This window comes from Neolamprologus brichardi, chromosome 3, assembly GCF_056152115.1.
Source record: "Neolamprologus brichardi isolate AB-2024 chromosome 3, ASM5615211v1, whole genome shotgun sequence".
Classification (NCBI taxonomy): domain Eukaryota; kingdom Metazoa; phylum Chordata; class Actinopteri; order Cichliformes; family Cichlidae; genus Neolamprologus; species Neolamprologus brichardi.
The window spans coordinates 32,575,208-32,602,577 of NC_142106.1; the positions used below are offsets into that span (position 1 = coordinate 32,575,208).

Below are 27,370 nucleotides of genomic sequence, written 5' to 3' on the forward strand. Positions count from 1 at the left end.
TTTTGGTATATTCACTCTTAGTGACTCCCAGTCTGCAGAAACCTACCAGGAGCCAAATAATAAAGGAAATTGCACCCAAAAATACCCCAAAAGGGCAAAAGAAATATCCTGACATGAAGCAACAGAACGGCTTTATATATTATAGAGAAAGGAAACAACACAACACAAGAAACAAGCTTCTATGTTTGCAGTGGACAGGAAATATAAACATGTCAACCAACTGCTGCGGTCAAAGCTACAGGAGCTGTTTGAGTTTGTGTGCAAGGGCAGGAAGCACAGAGAGACCAATCAGAATAAGAGCCTGTAGAAAAACTCTTGTTGTATCTATATTAAACACAACTTCTCTTTATCTGCAAACTAAAACTGTTTGATTATCAGAGGATCAGAGTGCAGCAGGCTGGATGTGACGATGGGGCTCTCTTTGCTCTGCATGATGGGCTTTTTCGGTAAGTACACGTCTGACATTGTTTGAACGGCAGCGATTAATGAAAATGTTTCTGATCTGTGAGAATTACAGTGAGTCACTGCTTTAACCTGTTTACCTGAGAGCTGGAACAAAGCAGACTTGTGAATCTTTAAGTGTTTAAATGTTTGATACGCTGCTGCTTTTTGCATCACTTATAGTTACACACTGTGTTACAACAGTTTGAGTTATTATGTTTATTTTATTTTATTGACAAACAGATTACTGGTGATTACTGTTCATCTTTAATGAAGTCTTAATTTAATTCAGTTTTGATCTTGTCAGTTGTATAATGTCTGATGAGGTTTTATTCATTATTTTAGTGCTCAGTACAGTCCTCTGTGGAAATGCTGAAGGTAAGAAATGATCATTTTCTTCCTGTTCATATATGTAGCTGTTATCTCCTATAATGTGCTCAATAATATCCTCCCTGTGTTTACATGTTATCTTCTGCACAGCCTGAATGCTTCTATTCAGCCTGTGCAGTTAAACATAAACGGCTTCAGTAAGCGCTCCATGTGGAGACTGTGGCGTTCTTCAGAGCTTTTACTGATGTACCATTTGTACCACTTTCAGTCTGTAAAACTGTAACAACAAAACAGAGCAGGTACATTTAATTTCAGTGTAGATGCACAAATGTCACATGACCAATGCAAGATTATAACATTAATAATAAATGGACAAAGCCTGTCAAGTAATGTAAATACAAATACCACATGCTGACATGTTTTATGCTAACAGGTAAAACAAAGCACTAACAGTTAGCTTACAGTAGTAATGTAACAAACGTCACAGACCCACAAGAAGGACAGAGCACTAATATGTAGAAACAATCCATCATCTGGCTAAACTTATACTTTATCCCATCTCAAGAGCAGCAGATGCAGAACTATCACAGACACGGAGCTCTGACCATTATTACTCGGCACTTCCTCCATTTAACCACTAGATCGAGGACTTTGACATGAGCAGACCAGGAAGAAGCCTTGAAACTGACTGATTTCCTTTTCATGCGTGTTTATCTGTCCATCCTCACAGAGCGCAGTTATGATTTACAAGATGCTGATAAATCGGAGAAAGAGCAACCAACCTCAGGTACAGCTGATTCCAGCAGGAGTGTATGTAGTGCAGATTATGTTCCTTATATTAGCATGTGTGCTGACTGCCTTAGTGTCCTTTTTTGTATTAACTCTTGGAGTTCCCAAAATCCTCATCAAAGTACACATATGGATAAAACATTAAAAGAAATACCAAAATGAAATATGTTAATGAAATACTGCTCTGACCTTACATTAGTCGTTTACCTTCATTTATTTTTTACAGCACAGCGTGATGAGTTTAGGGTAAATGCAGGTAACTCTAATCTGAAAACAGACTCAACCACAGGTCAGTCAGTAACAGTCTTGCCTGAAGATTTTAATGATCCTTATTATTAATTCTTACTTTCAGTTATTTATAGTGGCATGGTGTGCTGTCTGCCTCACTGTCCTCATGGAAAAACTTTTAAAAGCTGTTAAAGTTCTAAATGAATAAGGCTTCACATACACAAGAGTAACAAGTGAAAGAAATTGGACAAAGTACCATCAATACAGAATTTATTTATGACTGTCATGGTCTTTCATTGTCCTCCTCTGAGTGCTTCTTCCTCGTCTTTGTTTAGTTGGGGTTTTTTTTTATTATTATTTCCTCTTTATGATTTTGATCTTTATGATCTTTATGATCTTTATGATTTTCCTGTTTGTTTTCACCTGTTTCTCATTCCCAGTCATGTATAAATCGTCCTGCTGTGTCTTGTCAGTCTTTGTCAGAGCATCTGTGAACACTCACGTCTGTTCATCTCTTACTTGTTTCTACTGACAGTTAATTTTATTTCTAGTCTCTTATGTTTTGATTTTTTGTGTATTTCCATTTTTAGTCTGTTTAGATATTAAAGTTCAGTTTTATTTAAGTTATTTTGCCTCCTGCATTTGAGTTCACACCTCTGCACTTCACTCATTTATACAGTAACACATTCTTATAATTCTGCGGACTCGACTGGAAGAATGGACACAAAATACTTTTTTCTCAAATTTGGTGTTTCTATGATAGTAGCTTAGTTTGGGGATTTTACTGTAGCAAAGTCATGTGTACATACATAAACTCTTGTATCCATCTGTGTATAATCAGGTTTGTAAATCTGTAAAAACATGTGTGTGTGTAGATATTATCTGCTGGAAAGTCTTAAAGCTTTGCCTGAAGCACTTAAAATACAGACATGTGATCAAGTTACAGCTCACCTGCTTTCCAGTTGTCTGTTTTCTTATCTGTGACCTTGGCTGCACTTCTGCTGTGACAGATCCACAAAGTTTGGAGAGTTTTCTGTAAATCAAGGGTTCATTAACCCTGAGCTCAGACTCACAGGCTCAGGCTTTCTGTCACACTCAGAACAAACCACCAGGTGGCGTATTACTCACTCATTTAAGTGACGTTATTTAGCTGCAGGTGGTGGTTGTGTCGATAGAAACCAGGCTCACCTGCTCACAACTGCAGTATGAAATAAAACTGCAGCTGGAACATCTGTGTGACAGATGTGGTGGGTTTTTCCTTCTTCCACTAAAAGGACCACAACAATAGCCTCATATTTTTCTAAGTTACAGAACTTAAAATCAAGGCCACTCTGACAGCAGACAGCACAACCACACCAGCAGGGGGCAGTGTGACGCTGACCTGTGATGTGAAGGATTTTGCTGACATAGAATATGTGTTCAGAAAAACCTCATCTGAAAATGAGATCATCTCTTTTAGCTCTAAGAGTGCCATCTTTGTCTCTGATGGAGGCATCTACACCTGCAGAGGAAGCAGAAGGTGTAGATAAATTTAGTCACAACTAAAAGCGATTCAGTCGTCATTCAGGAAACTGATGAGTTTGAATTTTTTTTTCCAAGTTAAAAATGGTTTTCTCCGAATTATGGAGGGAATCACTTTTTAAAACAGTACTTAGAAAACTAAATGTGTCAATTTAATAATTATTAGGCTCAGTGCGTCCTTAATGAAAACAAAACTTGTTATTCTTGATTTTCAAGTCAAATTTTTTTATCAGGAAGCAAAATTATGATTACCATTAACAACAGCAATAAAACCAGGACAGATATTTATAATGATTTTATATTTTATATTTTCTATCAGCATCCCTATTTCCCAAGGCCTTGTATCATATCATATATCAAAACAAGCTTCATGTACTGACTGTGCATAAATCTATCCGATTAATGTTTTTTTGTACTAATCACTATCTTTTTTGTGGTCATGCTAATGTTATGAATTTTTATGTTTCTCTTCTCCTAACCGGATCATTGCTAATGATATATTTTTGTTTGATCAGCTCCTCCTAAGCCCACTGTGATCCTGCTGTCATCCGGGACTCAGATATACAGCGGTGAGACAGTCACTGTCAAATGTGATATTCAGGGAGGTGATGGAGCTCAGTGGACATATGAATGGAGACCAGACAAGTTAAACACACCTCCGACATCCAGTGAATACACAATCAGCAGAGCTACTGAGTCTGATGCTGGAGAATACAGCTGTCGGGGCACAAGAAACTCTTCCTGGACAGAGTGGAGTGATATCACCACATTGACTGTATCACGTAAGTTGGACATATTTCACCCTTTTTATTTATATTGCACAATGTTTCATCAAAAACAAAACAAAATACTTTGTCTTTCAATAAAAACAGATTCTGTTTTTATTTTAGTATCAAAAGTATCGTAAAACATTTTTTTAAAATTTCACATAAAATACACATTCATCAATCACAGTGAAACATCTGGAGATGAAAAACATCTTCAGTAAATTTGATGAAAAATGAAATACAAATGTAATGATCCCAGTTTTTTCACCTCTGTTGTTGCACATGTGGAGTTTTCATCACTGCAGCTCAGTGTCATGATGCAGTTGTTTTGTTTGAGCATTTTTTTCTAATTCCTCAAAGTTTCCATTTGACTACAATTTGGCCTCATTTTAGGAGAGACTGCTCTGCTACGTTAGCCTTTCTCTAACTGCTGGTATGTTTACTCATAACAGCATTTTTTTTCCTTTATTTATCTTTAATTTGCCAAATTAAATATCTTGAGTTTTGGACAAAATAAGAATTTCATTTTACTTTGAATGAAGATTATTTTCTATAAAACTGAACTCAGATAAAATGTTTTTACAAAAGTTTTTCTTTGCCAGGCTAGATTTGACTTCGTTGCCACATGTAGACTTTCTATTTCTGTTTTAAATGAATGAAACTTCTGACTGTAGACATTTTATACAACCTTTCACACCTATGGGCAGTTTAGGATCACCAGTTAAACTATCTGCATGTTGTTGGACTGCAGGAGGAAGTCTTTAGACCCACACAGACACACACGGGGGGAACATGCACACACAAAGGCCTGGTGGATTTACACCCAGGACCTTCTTGCTGTAATGCAACAGAGCTAACTGCCATGTTACCGTGTTGTCCCAGAAATGCTTTTTGGCATCTAAAAACAGATTTGCTGAATGTGACATCTCTTTATTATAATGGATTATGTTTAATATCCTTCTTACGTGATGAAAACCTTACCTGCCTATGATGAACTCTTTCTGATCTTTATTAATCATTTGAGACAAAGTTATTTACAAACATGTTGCTGAAGGTTCACACAAAAACTTAAGATCACAGTTAAGCTTATGTTAGGAACAAAAGGACATCGCTTCATTTGATGGAAGTGAAAATTATGAACTTACAGCAGGCTGAATTCAAAGACACCTCGAAAATCAAACTGTAAAATGATTTGGCTAATCTATTTTGCTGACATGTCAGTGAAGAAACTCAAAATGATATTCAGTACGGCCATCACATGCCGGCACTCAGACATTCAAAAGGTCAAATTTCTTGTAAAAAAAAACAACTTCAGACAATTTATATTTGATTCAGATTCATAACCTGTTTAACTTTTCTTGTGTTGTAGCTCTGCAGCTCCAAGAAACAACATTTAGAATGATTTTGTGAGACTTTAAAAAACAGAAGCCTAGATGATCTTGTACTTTGATAAACATATAGCAGAGCATAAGAAACACAAACTCTTATAAAACACAAAACATGAACATTTCTCCTCTTTTCGTCAAACATGTGAAACCTTCCTTCAGTCTCTGATTCCCTTTATGTTAAAGCTATTTCACACCTGGTGAGGATCAGTCTGTCCACTGCAAACTATCAAAAGAAAAGAATTTCAAGCTTGAAATTCTTATTGGTAAATTCTTTCTATATGTTGTTCCTAATGTGAGTGAATAATCCAGCTGTTAGCACAGTGAGTTTACAACACAAGGACACACATTCAACTGGTCAATATTGATAGATACTTTATTGATCCCACAAAGGAAATTGTTGTGTTAGAGCAGCATGATAAAAAGTGAAAATAGTAAAGTCTACAATAAACAACAAAGTGTGACAATAAAATAAAAGTCACAGCAGTGCCTGGTGTGAGGTTTTACACTTTGGGACAGCGCAGGAATTTTTATATTTACAGGGAAAAAGAAAGGTAAAAATAAAGTTTGTTAAAAACAGTGAAATGCAAATTACATTAATAAATAATATGTTTGGGATTTTATGCCTGACCTGTCACAGAATGAAGAGTTATTACAGCTTTATAGAGAACGGTAGAAATGATTTATTGAAGTGTTTTTTATGGCAGCGTGGTTGAATCAGTCTGAGAAAGAGGGAGCTCTGGTGCCTCTGAAGTGTGGCCCCCCAGCAGACAACAGCAAACTAGACGCACTTGTTACCACAGACTGGTGGAAAACCTCCTACATCTTGCTCCACACATTAAAGCATCTGAGCTTCCTTAGAAACTACGATCTCAGGTTATTCAGATGGATAACAGCCAACTGACAACTCTGGATTATATGTTCATACATGTAGAAATAAGTAAATAGTGGCATATTTGACTATAAAAAGTATTTATACAATGTCGAATCTGAGAAAATGAAGTTGTATACATGATATTGTATCTTTATGTGTTGATGTTCAGTCTCACGGTTTATATTTGTGCACACCTGGTTGTTTCCAGTCACTCTGCTGGTAGATTCTAAATATCAGCAAATTACCAGGTTTAATCTGTTTTTATTAAACTTGTTAATATTGATTTTCAGTCAAAATGTCACTAGGAAGAAAAATGTGATTACCACTAACAAGAGCAATAAAACCAAGACAGCTTCAATGATCATTTTATATTTCTATAAGTCTGCTGATGTGATATTTTTTATTTGAACAGCTCCTCCTAAGCCCACTGTGACCCTGCAGCCATCCTGGACTCAGATATACAGCAGTGAGATATACAGAGATACCACAGTCACTATGAGATGTGAGGTTCAGGGAGGTGAAGGAGCTCAGTGGACGTATGAATGGAGACAAGGCAAGAAAAACATACATTCAGCATCCAATGAATACAGAATCAACAGAGTTACTGAGGCTGATGGTGGAGGATACAGCTGTCGGGGCAGAAGAAGCTCTTCCTGGACAGAGTGGAGTGACATCACCTCATTGAGAGTAACAGGTGAGTTGGACATATTTCACATATTTTAATTTATACTGAACAATGTTTCATCAACTCAACCAAACATTTTGTCTTTTAACAGCACTGTAGGTTTATTTTGTGTTTAGGATCAAAAGTAGTTTAAAATATCTTTTAGTGTCATTATAAAGATATTTAATAATCACTCAGTGAAACATCTGGAAAATATTTTGTTAGTTTGATAGAAGATTTCAGTTCAAATGTAATAATCCCAGTCTGTCCCATCTTGACCTCGTGGCTGCACATGTGGAGTTTATCACTGCAGATCAGTTACTTCCTTTGTTTTTAGCATTTTTACATTAATTCCTCAACGTTTCAGGTTTGACTACAATATAACCTCATTTTATTAGAGACTGTTCTGCTACATTACAGGTTACACTTAGATTCTTTCCTGTAATTGTTGTTAATGGCATTTGTTTATTTTAATGAATGAAAAGAAAAGGTGTTCATGAGTGTCATAATGTCTTTAATGATACTACAGCTAGAAGAACCTCCAGTGCAGAACAGATGCATTAGTGGATCAGTGGTTTAAGGTTCAGTTCATGGAAAATCAGTCAGAGCCACAAGAACCTGTTTGTTATACAATAACTACAAGTGTGACACACTCCAATGTCCCAAATCAGCAACTGCACCAGTTTCACATGATGACCTCATCAGAACCTTTAGAAAACGTTTCTCACATAATTTCTTCCAGTCTTCTTAATCTGCTGTCAACTCATGAAAAAATAATCTGTCATTTTAAGAATCTGAACAAAAGATAATAACTGTGCAAAGTAAATACTCGTACATTTTACTAAAAATGTTGTGTTACAGTTTGAATTTGTTATGTTGTGACTTTGTTTTAAAGTTTAAACTGTTTGTCTGTGAATCAGCTGTTTTGCATTCACTCTACTCTTATGTTATAAACAGCAGAGTTTTTCTGTTTCTCTTCTTCTAACTGGATCATTCTTATGTGAACAGTTCCCATTAAACCCACTGTGACCCTGCAGCCACCCTGGACTCAGATATACAGCGGTGAGACAGTCACTGTCAGATGTGAGATTCAGGGAGGTGAAGGAGCTCAGTGGACGTATGAATGGAGACAAGGCCAGGTTAACATACCTGAAACATCCAATGAATACAGAATCAGCAGAGCTACTCAGTCTGACAGTGGAGGATACAGCTGCCGGGGCAGAAGGGGCTATGTTTTAACATACTCGAGTGAAACCATCACACTGACTGTATCATGTAAGTTGCAGATGTTTCATCCAGATTATCTGTTTCATCAAAGTCAGTGAAAACTCTTGTTTTTCTTGCAGCTTTGTAGCTGTTTCTTTTGTGCTCTTCAGCAAAATATTTTGCTTTTATTCTGATAACAAAAAAACGTGAAGAGAACAAAACATATCAGAGTAACTTCTCTGCTGTGCAGCTCTAATACATGTGTGCAGAACAAATGCTGAACCTGTTTCAGCTGCTCCACCACATCCACTAAGAACAACAGTTACATCCAATATTTTCTCTTCTGTATTTGTATATTTTTTTTATTACTACCTGTTGCACCAACATATGATGCAGTTACTTCAGTTGTTTTTAGCACGTTATTTTAAATGATCTTAGAGGTTTCAGGTTTTAGTTAAAGAGTCTGGTCTCATGACAAACACACACTGCATCTTTTTCACTTAATGAACTCTGAACTGCAGACGACAATATGGCCTCATTTTATTGGACGCTGGTCCGTGTTGGTATGTTATTAATTCAGATTAATGAAATTAATAATAAGATATCTTTCACACTCTACTGAAGGATTTTAATTTTAATCAAATTCACAGTAATCTGTCATCTAAAGTCCACCCAAAATGAGACACTGACAACGACTTAAAGGGAAAAAGTGATTTGAGTGTTTATATTGCTCAGAAATATAGACATCAACAAAAAACATTTAAATCATTTCAAACATGTAGTTCACCTCAATGATTTGACCTTCAACAATGTTCGATACAGCACTTTAAGTGTATCAAGTACACTGTCCATTTCAGTTGAGCGCACTTATTATTCATTATTTGGTAAGTGTTCAACATTATTTGGGTTGTCTTTAGTCACAGTTCCTCCTTCCTGATGCATCAGTTTATGTTAAGTGGTATCAGGTCTGACCCAAAAAATAAGGTTGCAACATAAACTGTCCTGAGATCTCAGTAAAAACATGAATCCTTTATAAAAAAGAAAGTGGCCTTCAGATTGAGAGCGTCCTTTGTAGACATCTCCAATTCAATTCAATTCAATTTTATTTATATAGCGCCAAATCACAACAAAAGTCACCTCAAGACGCTTCATAGGTACAGAGAAAAACCCAACAATCATATGACCCCCTATGAGCAAGCACTTTGGCGACAGTGGGAAGGAAAAACTCCCTTTTAACAGGAAGAAACCTCCAGCAGAACCAGGCTCGGGTTGGGGTGAGAGAAGGAAAACAGGATGAAAGACATGCTGTGGAAGAGAGACAGAGGTTAATAACAGATACGATTCAATGCAGAGAGGTCTATTAACACATACTGAGTGAGAAAGGTGACTGGAAAGGAAAAACTCAATCTCCAGTGGCATCCAGTCCTTAGATGGTACCGCTTGGTCCTTGCAGCAGATTTCTACCACATAATAAAAAACAACCTGCACACAAATGTGCAGGGAAATCACTTTTCTTGTAAAATAAAGTAATAAAATAAATAAATAAAAAATATGTTTACCGACTAATTTTCCCGGTATACCATTTGTATAAATTTTAAAAAGTAAAATTAAATTCCTTTAAGTGTTATCTTGTCTTTACATATCACACATCTATACAGTTCTTACTGGCCAATAACAATATATCAAAGAAAAAAATACATTTCAGTGCAAATCAAATGTCCATAAAAAGTGTCTCACATGGTGTGTTAGCTCAAACCTCATATGCAAGCGCATTAGCACATCATGTGGGAACGCGAGCATACTTTTCACAGGGCTAACACAGCTAAGAAATCACTAACAGCTTCTACAATCACATTTCCAGCAAAACATCATATCCTGACTGTATTTATAACTTGGAAACTGGACTGTGAATCACAATTCAATTTGCATAATTCGAGACTCACCAGGATATTCTTCACACAATACATTAACTCTGTAGCTCAACACGTTACAGGATTGAAAGTTCCACAACAGCTTTGTGCATCTACAAAAGAAAAATCACTGCTCAAAACAAAGTTTCATGGAGCTCTTTGACCCATTAAACACAGTGAAATATACAGAGGAATTTACCTTGCTCCGTGCAGACGGATGCAGTGAAAGAAATTTGGTGGTGGCTGGTTAGGAATAATCAGTAACACAGTGAGTTACCAGTACAACAGCAACACAATGAATTTTATTACAACACTGAAAGCACAAAATCAGCTGTCCACAGATTTACAGAGAAAACCTTTCACAGTCACAGTCTGGTGTGGAATCAGTTCTTGGGTTGAGTCCTCTGTGTGTCACAATAACAGAGATTATGGGGGAGTCGTATCACAGTTCAGAAGTTTGAGTCAGTTTCCTGATCTCTGGAATATGAGTTGATCCAGCAGGAACAGATGATTTCAGTGGAGGTTCGGATCTCCTAGGCGTGGATCACCATCGAGGTTCAACAGTCTCAGATTTCAGTTCACTGAAGTCTTATTCCAGCATTCCTAACAGCTCAGCTGGACATCACATCCAAACTGCTCCCTGTAATGGCAGCGGTGACGTTCACCGTGCTTATTAATGTGACCGAAAGACATCTGTGCACATCAACATAAAATGTCAGCTTCCACAGCAAAACAATATAAAACACACTTACTAGGTCTCATCTTATCTATCAGAGGCTTTAACAGCAGATTTAGTAAAGAACAAGCACATAGCATGCTAACTGACACCAAAGCAAACCAACTGTGACTCACCAAATCCTCATTCAAACTCCATCAAACAGATTTTATCCACAAGGTCTGAAGTTGGACACCATCACTGTCAAAGAGTGGAAATAAAAATCTGTTCACAACTTGCTCTACTGTTGAACCTCTTCCCCTCACTCAGGTTTCTCCTGCTCGCTGTGGTTACACTGATTGGCTGTCACTGGTACATTTGACAAGGAACAATACACCAAAAACAAAAATAGATAATAACACCAATGAAATTATAACTGCTTACACTCATTTAGGAACAATTCTCAAATGTGCAAAACACAATTGGATCATATTAACTTGGGTTACTTTCTCATTACTGATCAATAAACTCAGTCATGCTTCAAATTAATGATAGTGAATGAACTATGCATCTATTAGTTGTAAATACACATAACAAATCATTGTGCTGATCAAAACAGTATTTCAGAGTATTTTGTGTGACACAGCTTGTTATTGCTTCACCATTAAGGTTTCCTGATATTTGATCATTCACATATTTCCATCTTTAAATTGTTCTGATTCAGTCATTTTTACTTTTATGTTCTTGTTCTAAACTGAACTGCAGCGAAACCAAAGGCTGAACTGAGAGCTGATAGGACAGCTGTTCCAGTAGGGGGCAGTGTGACCCTGACCTGCTCTGTGAGCCCATCATCATCATCATCATCATCATCTGGATGGATATACTACTGGTACAGAGATGGGAAATATTATCAACCTGTGACAAATGGACAAATCAGTGTCTCAGAGGGAGGACGCTACTGGTGCAGAGGAGGAAGAGGAGAACCAGTTTACTACACAGAGTTGAGTCAGTCAGTCAGGATTGACACAACTGGTGAGTTTAAATGTAACTTCCCACAAAGCACTACATCTGATGGTAATTGAACCTTTTGTCTTTCATGTGTTTTTATTGTACTTTCTTGAACAGTCTCAAACAGGCCTGTTGTGACTCTGTATCCAAACTGGTCTGAGATATACGGAGGAGAGACGATCACTGTCAGATGTGAGATCCATGGAGGAGACACTGAGTGGGATTATGAGTGGGAAACAAACAGCATGATTAAACCTCCAAATCAAAATGAACACAGGATTAGATCTGCTTCATCATTCAACAGTGGAAACTATCGCTGTAAGGGCAGAATGAAAAGTTCACAGCATGAAACAACAGAGTGGAGTGATTCAGTCACACTGACAGTTTCTCACAGTAAGTCATATTTGCTTTAAGCTGTTTGAACACTTTGTAAAATCTGTTTCTGTTCATATAGACTGAGATTATTATCCTTTGTATAAACTGAGCTCACTGTTCAGAGACTGTACTACATGTTCACTGAGAGAAAATCTTTGTTGAACAGATAAACCCCGTCCTGTCCTCACTGTGTCTCCATCATGGCTGAGTCCTGGAGCCTCAGTAACTCTGAACTGTGAGGTTGAACATCCGTCTGCAGGATGGAGCTTCTACTGGTATAAAGCTGTTCCTGATCTATCAGAGAAATCCTCCAGTTATGAGCTGCTACCTGATGGCAGTGGGACTGCACAGGACTCCTACATCATTCATGGACAGACACACACAGCAGGATATGTGTGCAGAGCTGGAAGAGGAGACCCAGAGTATCACACTGATCACAGTCAACCAAAGTTTGTCTGGTCTGCAGGTCAGTTTGTTTCTCTGTCCTTTCAATGAGCTCATGTTAGGTCATCATTTTTATTCACCAAGATTTAGACCATTAAAATCTAATCTCCATGACAACCATTTATCTTCGTTTATATTAAAACTCCACAAAAGAAGAACTGAACTTAATATTTTCCTTTCTCTCTGTGATCAAACCAAACTGAATTTATTTTCCTTTTCTTATTTTTCAGTTTTATTTAACGTGATAACATGAAAAACAAAAGACATCTATGAGGTTTTAAATGTTTTCTCTTTGAATACTTTTACTTTGATATTCAAACTCGTGTTACTGTTTGTACTGATTATTTTTACTTAGTGCACAGACAGGATTTACACAGTTAAGACTCTTTGTTTAGTGCTCAGGTAGGTGTTCAGATAAAAAAGTCAAATATAGTTAATAAAGAAACAAAGATGTCAGCAGGCAGGTTAACAGCTCTGACAAATACAAGACAAACACTGACTACAGATTTATAGATAGTTTTGGTCCTGCTGCTGCAAAATATCTCACTGTAGAAGGAATCTGTGAAACAGACAATATCACAGAATTATGACAGAAACATTACAGCAAATGACTGAAGTGTGTTCAGAGTGATCTGTATCAGGTGGATGATGCTTGGATGACTCAAAGCTCATGATGTCACATGACGTGTACCAAGCTCTACATGAGCTGCCAGCAGATAAAACATGTGGGTTAGATCATCTTAAACATGTCAGTATTCGGCTCCTTTGTTTTCCATTGATTTGACTGTCTGTGTGATTCAGGGCTTGTTGTCAGACTCAGTGTTGTCTCACCAAACAAACACTTTATCATATTGAACTATTAAATTTGATTTTCAAAACAAAAGCTTCAAACGAATATTTTCACTGTGATATTTTGAATCCAAACATCTGTGAGCTTTGTCTCTTCACTGCATGTTGTTTCCAGATGTTCATTCAGCAGCGTCTCTCACAGTGAGTCCTGACAGAGTGCAACACTTCACCTCTGACTCTGTCTCACTGACCTGTGAGGGAAACTTCACTGAGTGGAGAGTGAGGAAGTTCTCTGAGGACGGCCGACTCTCTGACTGTAGGAGAATGACTGGATCCACATGTAACATCAACACATCAGAGTCAGATACTGGAGTGTACTGGTGTGAGTCTGGATCAGGAGAGTTCAGCAGTGCAGTCAACATCACTGTACAGAGTATGTTATTATACATTTACTTCTTGGATCTGAATGATTTAGACGTCACATGAACATTTGTCTCAGCTTTGCTGTATGTGAAGTAATTCTATGTGGCAAAACAAACAAAAATGAGAATTTCAGGCAACGAAGCATCAAAATATTCTTGGATGTTGGTCTAATTTCTCTTCATCCTTTCATAATCCAGTTTGTCATAATTTGCCAACAGTATTTTTGTATTTTCTCTGTCAGAATAAAACTCAAAAAAGCTCAACATCTCTGTCATCAGATTAGATGAACCTTTAATGTCTCAATTCAGAGAAATCTGGGAAACACATCATGCAAAATAACACAAACATACAAACATTTACAATTTCACCTTTAACCATTCAATAATGTCACCGTCAATAATTTGACTCCTGCCAGGAACATCCCAAATATTTCCAGTCCTCATAATCACTCAGAAAACCAGGTCTGCATGTAGATCATGAGACACGACTCTCAGCTTTTTCTAAAAGTTTGCACCAGCTGGTCTGACTGAAACAATTGTGTGTGATTGTTTCACAGATGATGGTAATGGTCCTATCCTGATGAGTCCTGTTCATCCTGTGACTGAGGGAGCTTCTGTTAGTCTGAGCTGCAGTTTGAGAAGACAAAAAATACTTTCCAATGTGTTTTTCTATCACAATGACAAACTTCTTCAAAATGATACCCGAGGGGAGCTGAAGATCTCTGCAGTGTCAAAGTCTGATGAAGGTTTCTACAAGTGTCAGTACTCAGGAAGAGAGTCAGCACAGAGCTGGATGTCAGTTAAAGGTGAGCAGGATCAAAACATTTGATGTGTTTCTGTAAATGAGTTTCATGACTGAGAAATAACATCATATTATCTCTTTTAATGTTTTGAAGCCACCTGGGTCTATTTAATCAGAACTTTATAAAACTATTATGTAATATCTCTAAATTGTCAGGTTTAATATCGTTGTGATTCAGGACTCAAGTGATGGACTCAGGTGAAAACAGCAGAGGATGTACTCAGTCAGTTTTTTTACTCAAAAAAAGGATAAATAATTTAACACAACAGATTGTGAGCTTCAACTTGGTCAACAAGAACAAAACATAAATGAACCTAAACTTAAGGAGTGAGTCCTACAAATATTTCTTAACTGAGGTGAGAGAGACAGGCCAGAGGAGCGGACATAACAGCGTGAGGGCGGCAGATCTGTGGGAGAGGAGAGAGCAGTTAGGGCAGGAAATCTGAGAGGGAATGTGACAAGACAGAGAGTGTTCATAAAGTGGCTGCAACAATGCCTTATTGGAGTCCAGACTAGGTGGGAGTAAAGGATGAAGGCAGAGGTCTGTGGAAACTGCTGAAGGGTGGGCAGGCAGACAAGTGAGGAAGAGGCTCCGAGGGGGGCAGCAGGGGTGGTGAATAGGGGGGTAATGATCCAAGGTGGCAGGCGTCTGACTGGAGGTGAATGATGGCATGAAAACGAATCTTGAAGCAGGAAGAAACTGAAACAAGGGGAAAATCTGTTAGCATATAAATCTTATTTTCCTAGAAAGGATCCCAGCAGACCTGCCTGGTTACCTCACTGACGAGCTGCAGTCATGTTAACTATCCATTAACATTTGGCTTACAGGCACCGAGGTCTTCAAGGTCAACTTTATGACTAAAAAAATCCTTATAACACAGAAACTATGATTCTTACAAAGGTGTTGTGTCTTGTCAACATATAGAAAATACTGTATAAAGATTTAAAATATCATGTTACGTTTGACCTCTGACCTCACTTTTACATTTCTCATCTGCCCTTGTTGTCATGTTGAAACAAATCTGCTCTTGGACTTATTTTTACTGAACTACAAACTTCTGCCAGTACAAATAAAACAAAATAAATACACCGAAAATACAATACTGTTTCTTTAAACGTAAATACTGTCAACAGAGTGAGCTGCCTTAGCAGAGATTAGTGCTCTCAGTGTTTGTTTTATTTATTAATAATTAATTATTGTTTGTTGTTACAGTAACTGTGTCAGGAGCTGACAGCTCTTCATCTCCTGTGTGGTTGATTGTTGGACTGGTTTGTGGAGTCTCTCTCATTATTATTCTCCTGCTCTTGTTGTATCGCTGCAGACAGTCCAAGTGTAAGAGCCTCTTCTTTTCATGCTGTATTAGAGAGTTTATTTACTACATACACTTTAATTATTCACACATATACATGTATTCTGATCTCATGACACTAAATATCAGTGGAACAATTTATACATCACAAACATTTGTTTCTTTCACAGGTTCATGCTTCACCAGGTTGGTAAAATACTTTTTATTATTATTTTAAACAAACATCAGTTACTTTTGAATTTATTGTGCTTATTACATGTTTTAGGTCGATCCAGTCTGAGAGTCACAGTCCGGGCTCCTCCACGAATCATGGAGTCAACCAGAATGAAACTCATGTGTACGACTCTCTTCAACATGGTGAGCATTTAAAACAATCTTTATTATCATCATTAATATTGACTTTTATTAAACCTCCATTAGCATGAACATTTAATAGGTTCAGTTTGTGTTCAGCAGTTTTTTTAATAACATTTAAAGGTCTTACAGTCCTGGTTTTGACTCACACAGTTTTTCTGTTTTTGCTCTGATCTTTAGTGTAACTGTAATAAAATGATTAATGTGAGCCTGGCTTGTTTTTTCTTTAGGTACTGCTGACGTCTATGAATCAGTCACACAAGTGACAAACAGAAATGGTACAGTATATGTGCTGAAAAGCACAGAAATAAAATTTGTTTTTGATTTAATGAAACCAATTTCATGTGACATGTTTTTACAAACCTGTAAATAAAATGTGAACATTTCACTATTAGATACTGTTTTAGAGAGTTTATTTACTACATTCACTTTAATTATTCAAACATATATTCTGATTTAATGATACAAAATATCAGTGAAACATTTAAACATAATAATTATAATTATTAACAATCTGAACAGTCTGATTAAGAAGACCAGCTCTGTTCTGGGACGTCCTCATGACCCAGTGGAGGTAGTCAGTGACAGGATGGTGGCTCAGCTGTCATCCCTGTTAGATAACACCTCCCACCCCATGCAGGTCACTCTGACAGCACTGAGCAGCTCCTGCAGTGACAGGCTGCTGCACCCACAGTGTGAAGGAGAGATTTAGGAGATCTTTCCTTCCAGCTGCTGTCAGACTTTACAACATACATCATCATGTGAAAGCACACATGCACACACTGGTGTCTGTACATATCTCAATGTGCAATACTCTATACCTGCTGCTACTAACATCAATCGACGACACGATGAAATGCTGCCATTTGCAGCTGGTACAACAGAATTGAAATTCTCTACTTTTTGTGGTGTGCATTATTATTCATACTTTGTGATATATTATATTATTTAGTTTAGTCAGTTATTGTTCTTACTGTCTTTGAGCCACTGTGACCACTTAGTTTCCTCCGAGATTAATAAAGTATTCTTATCTTACCTTACAGATTCGTGCTTCACCAGGTTGGTAAAATACTTTTTATTATTATTTTAAACAAACATCAGTTACTTTTGAGTTTATTGTTGTCACGTCTACCGTGGCAGATGAGTGGAGGCTGAGAATTAGGACCCAAGATGCAGGCAGCTGAGATGCAAATGAGTTTTTTTCATGAAGTGGTGAAACAAACAGAAACAGCGAAGGCAAAATGGTGATGCAGGGAGACACGGGGGACGACACAGAATGATGCAGAGAAAGAACACAGACAAACCAGCAACAAGCACACGAGGACACACACTATAAATACACACAGAGGGAAACGTGGAATAGCAAACAGGAGGAAGACACAGTTGAACCAAATTGAACTGACGAGACAGGAGAAAACATAAACTGAACACACTAACAGAAGACATGGATCTTCACAATAAAACAGGAAATGCACAGAGACATGGCACAGACACTAAACAGAGGAAACACAAAAACCCAACTCTAGGAACTAAAAAGTCTAAACCCCAGTACACAAACAGAACAAACTAGAACACAAGATCATAATAATGAAAAACACAAACCCTTGGGTCAAAAGACCGAGGACCATAATAATTGTGTTTGTTTCCTGTTTTAGGTCGATCCAGTCTGAGAGTCACAGTCCGGGCTCCTCCACAAATCATGGAGTCAACCTGAATGAAACTCATGTGTACGACTCTCTTCAGCATGGTCAGTATTTAAACCGATCTTTATTATAATTATTAATATTGACTTTTAGTGGGGATAGGCTAATTGATCAATCTAAATTGCCCGTAGGTGTGAATGTGAGCGCGAATGGTTGTCTGTCCCTGTGTGTGAGCCCTGCGACAGACTGGCGACCCTTCAAGGGTGTAGCCTGCCTCTCGACCTATGACAGCTGGGATAGGCTCCAGCGCCCCTGAAAAGGATAAGCAGAAGCGAATGGATGGATGGATATTGACGTTTATTAAACCTCCAAAAACATGAACATTTATCAGGTTCAGTTTGTGTTCAGCAGTTTTTTAAATAACATTTAAAGATCTTACAGTCCTGGTTTTGACTCACACAGTGTTTCTGTTTTTGCTCTGATCTTTAGTGTAACTGTAATAAAATTATTAATGTGAGCCTGGCTTGTTTTTTTCTTTAGGTACTGCTGACGTCTATGAATCAGTCACACAAGTGAAAAACAGAAATGGTACAGTATATGTGCTGGAAATTACAGAGCAGTTAGAGATTAAACTTATTTTTAATTTAATGAAAGAATTTCATGTGATATGTTTTTACAAACCTGTAAATAAAAATATGAACATTTCAGGATCAGATGAATACGATGACGTCACCTCCTCTCTTATTGAGTTTAAAGATCTTACAACTAAGAGTGAGTACACCAAAGTTAATTTTATAAAAAGAAAACCTGGTTTGAAAAGTTTTCTTAATTAGTATGAAATTAATTTTGGGTTAACTTATTAATATAAGTTAGGTCCGGCAGCATTTTTCTCATGTTAAGAAACAGACATTTATTCGAATGTATTATTTTGTTCTTTTCATCTTTTTAAATCTGTGTATTTCGTGAGATGGGAAAACAGTTAAACACCAAACAAATGAAGAATAAACACATATGTTTATCGTTCTTTGTAAGCTACACATTTGCTGTGCAAGCCAAAGTAATCTATTACTGGCATTATTAGTATGACAACACATTACAGTGATATCAAACTGCCACTGCACTAAGAGCCAATTATTAGTCTGGACCAAAGCTAAGTGGATAATAAAGCTGTATTTTACTCTGATCAATTCCTTCAACATGAAACTCTTCACTTGTATATTTCTGATCAAACTGAACAAAGCCTGAGCTTACAGTACCTTGAAAAAGTATTCATACCTGTTGAACTTCTACACATTTTGACACATTTTTTAAACTGAGATTTTCTGTGATAGACCAACACAACGTAGCACATAATTGTGAAGTAGTATGAAAATGATTCATGATTTTCAAAATTTTAAACAAATAAAAATCTGAAAACTGTGGCGTGCATTTGTTTTCAGCCACCTGTACTCTGATATCCCTCATTAAAATCCAGTGCATTCATTTACCTTCAGAAGCCACCAGCTGCTCTGTGAAGGCCTCAGTGGTTTGTTAGAGAACATTAGTGAACAAACAGCATCATGAAGACCAAGGAACTCACCAGACAGGTCGGGGATAAAGTTGTGGATAAGTTTAAAGCAGGGTTAGGTAATAAAAAAATATCCCAAGCTTTGAACATCTCAAGGAGTATTGTTCAATCCATCATCCAAAAAATGGAAAAAGCATGCTACAACTGCAAACCCAGGGTGATCTCTAAAACCTGCAGGACACCGGCCTACCCCTGGTTTAGATCAAAGAATATTCTTGTGTTAGAATGGCTCAGTCAAAGTCCAGACCTAAATCCCATTGAGCATCTGTGGCAAGATTTGAAAATTGCTGTTCACAGTCTGGCTGAGCTTGAGCCATTTTGCAACAAATAATTGGCAAACATTTCAGTCTGTAGATCTGCAAAGCTGGTAAAGACAAACCCCGAAAGACTTGCTGCTGTAAATGCAGCGAGCAGTGTCTCTACAAAGTATTGACGAAGGTGGGTTGAAAACAAATGCATGCCACACTTTTCAGAGTTTTCTTTGCTTAAAATTTTGAAAACCATTTATCATTTTCATACCACTTCACAGTTCTGCACTATTTGTGTTGGTCTATCACAGAACATCCTAATAAAAACATTTAAGTTGGCGGTTGTAAGGTGACAAAATGTATAAACGTTCAAAGGGTATGAATACTTTTTCAAGTTACTGTCAGTTTGATTTAGTCGAGTAACAGCATCACCGTACAAAACACACCATTGTTTTGTATCCCAGGTGAGGTGTTAATGATTTTTTACTGATACAGAAGAAGATAGAGAAGTGTTTCAGCTTCACATGTTTGGCAAAAATGAAAAATATCATCTTTACAACACAGAACAAATTACAAATGATAAGTTATGTGTCTGAGGCCAGATGTTTACATGAAAGTAAAACTAGATGATTTCCTCGTCCACACAGATACAGAGTCTGTCTGCGCCTTCTAAACAAATCCTATAAGGTACAGTAACATTACACACCTGTAAAGACTCAAACACAAAACAGAACTTCACTTTGCATCAAGGGGAGACAATGCTTTTATAATAAACTTTATTATTATTATTGTTCAACACAGGTGGGACAGACACAGGGGCAGCCAGTGACCCCTCACACACGTCGTTATGCTGATATCCAGGCAGGTTCTCAGTGTTTGTAGCTGCTGATTTATGCAGCAAACATTTCCACAGTCCTCTGCAGCAGATTATAGAAACACTTCTTTTCTCAGCTCACGACAGAAGATCTACAGCTGGGACACTGTTAAGTGGTTCTACGTGAAAAATAGTTAAATATTTACTCAAACACGTTCTTGTATGTAAAACAGGTTCAAATGCATGAAATTATATTTGTCCTTTATAGTGGACATTAAAAAACACCACATGTATGAACGATAATTTACATCTTAGAACCCTGCTCTCAAACACTGACTCATGTGTAACTGTCTGTGAAACTGGATTTAAGAACTAAGAACTTAAAGTTCACAAAACATGTCAAACAGACTCTCCTTCATGAAGTCCTCGTTCATAAAGTGCTTCACAGACCTGAACATTACAGCTAACAGCTGGATTTTCCTGTTTCAGTGCAGCTAACCAAACAACGCAGAGCCTCTTACTGCTAAAGAGACAGACGATGAAAGCAGACAGTATATCCTCGGTTTTAACATAAAACTCATTGTTGCAGCTGAGAGCAGCACAACAGTGACCCCATTAAACTGATGTTTAGTTTTAGTGTCCTTATTTTCACTGAGTTATTGGTTCTGCTATTAGTTACTTAACATAAACTGATGTGAGTCTTTTGACTGAAACGAACCAACTGACCTGGTGATGTGATGCTCTGTACTGACAGAAGATGGCGCTCAACATGTTTTTATAACTTGAAGCACTTATTTCTTGAATTAAGCTTCACAGTCAGAGTTACATCTGTGTCAGTTTTTGAGAGCTGGGCTCCATGATGTACATTAGTACATGTAGTGTTTCATGTCCCCTTTAATGCTGAACACCTGATGTGACATTTCCACACATTAATTCTGCTCAGTACCTGATTGTTTTACATGTTTTCCATCCTCCATCTTCCAGTTTTTGTGTTTTGGTTCATGTAAACATTTCTGATGGTTTTATTTTCATCAAAATATTTTAATTTGCACTTAAGTTTGAACTCTTAGAGATTACACTCACTTTGTTTTCACAGACTTGTGACCATGACACAAAACTACAGACAGAAATGGATGAAATCTCAGTGTTACTGGTTTTAGAAATGCTTTACAATAATAGAAAATACATCATTTAGAGTCAAAATATCATGAATGGTAACAAATATAACTGTTATCTTTGGGTTAGTCACAGTCCAAATCATCATCTGCATCAATGAATGTCAGTGAGGCGTCCTGAAAGTTGTCACGTCTCCTGTTCAGTTACCGTCTCTGAGAATCACTCTCCTCTCCAATCAAATCACTTTTCTTCTGTTTATCCTCTGAGTTGTTCTTTGATGGTTATGAATCATCGCTCTTCTTTAAACTGTGAAGTCGTTGCTGTTCTTGGGAGACATTTCTCTTTTGTTCTGGTATCAAATTGCTTCGTGTTTGCTGAGCTTCACCATCTTTCTGTTCACCTGTCAAACTGTTGCTCATGTTTCCAGAGCAGCTTTTCTTCTGCTCAGACTGCTTGTGCGTAAAGAGCATTTTGTCAGCACAGACACAGATAAAGGAAATAGTAGAAGGTTGAAAATAAATCCTCTGACTGTCTGGTTTTTTCTTCATAATTATAGCCATATTAGGACACATAAAGGCAATGATTATATATCTATATATTTTAGCACAAATGTATAAAAAATATCAATGCCAACAGAATCTGCCTCTGTTTAGTTTTTCTGTTCATTTGTGCAGACTGACACTTCTTTTGCTCTAAGAAATAAGAACACAATGATCGGGAAGCTACAACCCTATAATCACTTTCTGTCACCGACCTCTCAGCTAAACCTGTGTAGAGTCATCCAATAATAACAACTGGGGTTGCCACGATTCGTTGACTAGTCACGATCAGGTCAACTAGTGTTCAACACAAAAACAAGAAGAAGCCGTCTCCAGTATCGTAGCTGTGTCCAAATTCAGGGGCTGCATCCTTTGCAGGCTGCATTTGTAGGTTGATAACGTTACAGCAACGCAACGAAGACTGTCCAACCTTGAAGACTCCTCCAAATGTGTCCTTTTCCCTAGATTGGAAGGATGGGTCGGGTGTATTCTTTGTGGCCCGATCTAACCCAGAATTCATAGCGCGGCCAATTCCAGTTTCCAACAATGGCAGCAGCTACTTTGTTTTAATATTACTCTTTCTTGGTCACAAAATAAATGTTTAAGATATTTTCAGTCGAGAATGTAGCTGTGTAAACTTCAAATATCTGCTCGATTTTTCAAGACATTACATATTTGCAAAAGTGCAGAAGTGTTGCGATCTACCCTCATTCATGTTGTGTGTTCTGTCTGCCTGCGTAAGTTTATTTTGTATTTTAGTTCAGCCAGTTTTCTGTTTTGTCGTCCAGTATTAAAGCTGTGTTTAAGTTCACCTTTTGCTTCCATCTGTGTGCATTTTGGGTGCCACCGGAAGTAGCATATGCTAAGGTGCACATAGTCTTTTCGCATTACCTCAGTAAGACCATGTGAAAATTAAAACAAATCATCCTGGGTGAACTTAAACACATTTGTTCCCCTTTTGTTAAGACAGAAAGACGCACCACACAAAAATACTGCAAAAGGACGGTCGCCTTATATACATGGTGTATAAACTCAAAATGCACATTTCACTTAAGAATTAAGATGTGAACAAATCAACTTGTTAGAGATATTCTTCTCCTGTTGACCCCCCCCCCCCAAAATAAAATAAATAAATAAATAAATAAATAAATAAAAAATAAATAAAAAATAAATAAATAAATAAATACGTCTTATCAGATATTGATGCTTCTTTCCTGTGTGATAGAAAATAGGAGACTGATGATTGTTTGTTTTTAAGTTAATTCCCAATAAAACGAACTGTTTTATTGCTAACTACATTGCTGTCTGTATTATTGCTGAAGTCCTAAATGATCACCTTTAAAGTGTTTGTGCTGATAACATCGTGTACAGTCAGACAGGCATGGAGAACAGCACTGACTGGGAGGCTTTGAACAGATCACATAGTTCAATTCAACATATAAGACTTTAAGAATGCACAAGCATCTACTTAAAATCTATTTAATCTATCATCTATGATATTATTATGTACAATTCCAATGTATTTTGTTCATCTCCCTTAAATAAACAGGCACCCTTAAAGTATGAAATATTCATGTACAAACACACATAAATGTGTGTACTGTCTCAGTGGCTGATTGTGCCCCACAGGCCTCAGTGTGAGCTTGAAGACATTTATAAAGTTTAAGTAGTTTAATGTGTCGGTGCTGACGATAAACACATTTTGAATGAAAGCCGGGGAACTTTGGTAGCACAGAAACAAGTGGCTATTCTTTGTGAGCATATGGATCAGTCATATTACCATTATTTCACCCAAAGGCACCAAGTCAATACTCAAAAAAGCTGCAGCAATACACACAAATATAAACAGTACTTGGTGACAACTTTGCTTTTAGCCTTTAACCCTCTGGTGTCCAGGGTTTTTTAATTTAGTTTTTAATTTGGCCTTTATATTTCACCTTTAAAAACTGTTTATCTTGCCAATCTGTTATTTACCCATTTTGATATAATGTATCAGCACAATTTACAGTGGGGCAAAAAAGTATTTAGTCAGCCACCGATTGTGCAAGTTCCCCCACTTAAAATGATGACAGAGGTCAGTAATTTGCACCAGAGGTACACTTCAACTGTGAGAGACAGAATGTGAAAAAAAATTCCATGAATTCACATGGTAGGATTTGTAAAGAATTTATTCGTAAATCAGGGTGGAAAATAAGTATTTGGTCAATAACAAAAATACAACAACTATTTTTGACTGTAAAAACCAAAAGCATGTTTAACGAATCCTTTTCATAACTTGAAATGCAAATACAAATTGTACATTTTTAAAAAATATGCACAAGTTTCTCAAACAACAAAGTTATATGGTACTATTTACCTAAAAATGCAGCCAAAGTTCAGGCGTTTTTTATATAACCATTTAAAACTGTTTACAGAACAATCAGGTGTTCGGCATCAAATAAGAAGGCACTTAAATTATTTATGCAACTCAAAAAATAGTTTGTGTCCACTATAACACAGATGAGAACAGCACAGGGGTAAATCCCGCAGGTCTGACAGCAGGTGTGTTACTCAGCGTTTACACTGCAATCTGCCTTTGGTGGCTTTAAGACAGCAACTGTGACATTCACTAGTAGAACTGACACACAAAACAAAACAACGACTACACTACACACTAACTACACAAGACAACAAACTAACTTGAGACTCCAAACACGGTAAACGTCACAAAGCTCTCACCAGTGTTGACTAACGCGTTACAGTAACTACGTTATTATTGTGGTAACGAGCACGGTAACTAGTTATTATGCCAAAATCAGGAGCGTGTTAATCGTTACTGGGATTTAGATAGGGTCGTTACTTTGTGTGGTGGCTATCACGGAGCTTCCACAGATTGAGTATCATTAGCAAGAGGTGGAGGCCAGCAGGTGAGGCAGGAGGAGGAGAGACCCGTGGTGGCCGCCGGTCCGAGTGTGAACTGAACTTCAGGTAAGAAGTTATGACCTGCAGTCTAACTGGGTCAGATATAAACCAAGTTTAGGTGTAGTTTATTTTTGTTATGCTGAGTTTCTATACAGCTGGGTGGGTGCTATGATGTTACTGATGTTGGACTTGGAAGGTTAATTAGTAGAGTTGCCAACCGTCCCCTAAAAAACGGAATCATCTCGCATTCAGAGAAAATATTACACGTTTTGTATTGAGGTGAAAAGGAACAGTTTGTCCCATACTTCAGCTACAATGAATAAGACACAAAGCTGGAGTTATTCTGTGTCTTGGTTACAGTAACTAAACTAAGTACAACAATCCAGCAAAGACTACAGCTCAGCCACCGCCTTAAGCATCGGATGAGGATGATGATCAGCAGGAGCTTTGGCCAAAGGCAGGAACCCGAAATGGTGCACCACCCAGGTGGAGAGGACAGCAGGAGAGAGAGAGAGGAACAACAACAGCACTGACAGGAAGTCAGAGAGGACTGGAGGACCATGACATCTGTTTGTGCATTAAATTTAAAGACATTAAGATCAAACCGCAAAAATGACAATACAGAATAATGCTGACACACAGGGCAGCAGCTAAGGTGCCGATATGTGTGTGAAGGGTTGTTGGTGGTTACTGTCTGTTCTGCCACAGGTTTTATTTTTAATCTACTGAACGGCCTCATTTTTGTCTCGGCCACATACAAAAGAGGAAATGCACCCTGTGGTTTGAGACAAGTTTTGTGTCCTAAAGCACACTGCACTTTATTGTCCTCTTCATACCCTGATGAGGACAATACTTTAGAATATTAACAATATTAAGATGTAAAGGTTTAATGATTGAGACCATGAACATATGCAGAAAGTGTTTAAACTCTGACCTGTAGATCAGACTGTGACAGGAAGGATGACTTCTCAAAATGATGGAAAATATTGTGTAAACATTGTTATTTGTATAACTGCAACTGTCTTATCTGCACCATCTCTGCACTGAAACAAACCTCAATGATCTTTTGTTGCTTTCTTCATCAGCCTGCAGAGTTAAAATGAGGAAGAACATTTACTATAGAAACTGTGCTTTAACTGCTACATTAACTATTTACAGGTATTAAAGTAAAAGAAAAAAAATTACACATCTTTACTGTAACAGTGCCAGAGCTGACGGGTGGGGAGGTCCAGATTAGGAAGAAGAAATTAGAAGAAGGAAAGAGATTTAAAAAAGACGGAGGCCTGAGGACAGGGCCCAGGGCTGTGATCACATGCACATAATATACAAGGACAAACAACCATCCACATCAACCCACTGCTCTAAAACACTTCAAAAACTGTGGGAATGTGGTGTCGTCTTATTCTTGTTATCAAACCTCAGTAAGTGTAAAGAGGAACTGGAAGTTTGGTCCAGTTATAAGTAAACAGTTCAATGGTTGTTTGTTGCAATGCTTTGTGCATTTTCTCAGAATGCTTTCAAGATTTAACCTGTGGCGTCCACATATGTGAACATCACATTTTGGCTTGTCTAGACCACAATACTAAATTTTGCTCTACAAGGACCTGATATCCACTCATGAGGACATTACACTGACACTGTTCTATCGAATTTTCAATCGAATGTCCCCATATGTGGATATCAGGCCCTTGTACAGCAAAATCAAGTAAAAAGTAATTCTTTGTTTTTACATTCATCAGGTCCCAATCAGCCCAAATAGCAAAGAGAAATAAAAATGCTATGAAAGAGTTCAGGTATTCGGAGGTTAAAGTTACTATGGCAACATGAGTAAAAATAAAGGTAAAAGTCTTTCAGGAATAATTATGATAAGATCCGTCTACAGTCATGTTGTAGGTAATACACCACAGTATCTTCTGATCTATTAGTCTACACTAGGGCTGGGCGATATGGCCTAAAATTCATATCGCAATATAATTTGAAGCATGTGCGGTAACGATATATGTCGCGATATATTCTTTTCTTCTGTATAACGTATTTTCCACACTTTAAGGCACACTTAAAATCCTTTAATTTTCTCAAAAATCGAGAATGTGCCTTATGTATGAATTCTGGTTGTGCTTACTGACCCAGAACTGATTTTGGTGTGCAGAAATCTGTTAAAAAATGTTTTAGTACAACTTTGGTAAGCCGCACTGCTTGATGGATTGTCAGAGCATTACGGCTGCCGTGGTGAGGACCTTCGCGGAGTAATCTGGGTCCAAAACTCCG

General features: G+C 37.5%; 2 protein-coding genes and 1 long non-coding RNA gene across 3 annotated transcripts; all 3 read left to right on the plus strand.

Annotated features, from left to right (window-relative positions):
* The first annotated feature begins 409 nt into the window (after positions 1–409).
* LOC148104242 (basement membrane-specific heparan sulfate proteoglycan core protein-like) lies at positions 410–12,648 on the plus strand. The gene is made up of 9 exons (XM_087838303.1): positions 410–446; positions 787–819; positions 1,502–1,558; positions 3,825–4,091; positions 6,748–7,029; positions 8,008–8,274; positions 11,536–11,802; positions 11,896–12,171; positions 12,320–12,648. The coding sequence occupies exons 1-9, from the start codon at positions 410–412 to the stop codon at positions 12,646–12,648; spliced, it is 1,815 nt and encodes a 604-aa protein (XP_087694429.1).
* Positions 12,649–13,548: 900 nt separating this feature from the next.
* On the plus strand, positions 13,549–17,988 carry LOC102783097 (low affinity immunoglobulin gamma Fc region receptor III-like). Its single transcript, XM_087838305.1, has 5 exons — positions 13,549–13,819; positions 14,366–14,614; positions 15,824–16,106; positions 16,186–16,277; positions 17,930–17,988. The coding sequence occupies exons 1-5, from the start codon at positions 13,549–13,551 to the stop codon at positions 17,986–17,988; spliced, it is 954 nt and encodes a 317-aa protein (XP_087694431.1).
* A 636-nt stretch (positions 17,989–18,624) lies between these two features.
* Positions 18,625–21,346, plus strand: LOC148104243 (uncharacterized). Its single transcript, XR_015717326.1, has 3 exons — positions 18,625–18,688; positions 20,380–20,419; positions 20,534–21,346. It is a non-coding gene; the product is annotated as an uncharacterized LOC148104243 (long non-coding RNA).
* The last annotated feature ends 6,024 nt before the right edge of the window (positions 21,347–27,370 follow it).

Bases quoted from the DNA above. Each gene is read 5' to 3' on its own strand.
- LOC148104242 (XM_087838303.1), top strand. From the start codon at position 410: ATGGGGCTCTCTTTGCTCTGCATGATGGGCTTTTTCG. The intron at 820-1,501 runs GTAAGAAATGAT...CCATCCTCACAG, and splicing joins CCTCTGTGGAAATGCTGAAG to AGCGCAGTTATGATTTACAA. The intron at 12,172-12,319 runs GTAAGTCATATT...TTTGTTGAACAG, and splicing joins CACACTGACAGTTTCTCACA to ATAAACCCCGTCCTGTCCTC.
- LOC102783097 (XM_087838305.1), top strand. From the start codon at position 13,549: ATGTTGTTTCCAGATGTTCATTCAGCAGCGTCTCTCACAGTGAGTCCT. The intron at 13,820-14,365 runs GTATGTTATTAT...ATTGTTTCACAG, and splicing joins AGTCAACATCACTGTACAGA to ATGATGGTAATGGTCCTATC. The intron at 16,107-16,185 runs GTTGGTAAAATA...TACATGTTTTAG, and splicing joins ACAGGTTCATGCTTCACCAG to GTCGATCCAGTCTGAGAGTC.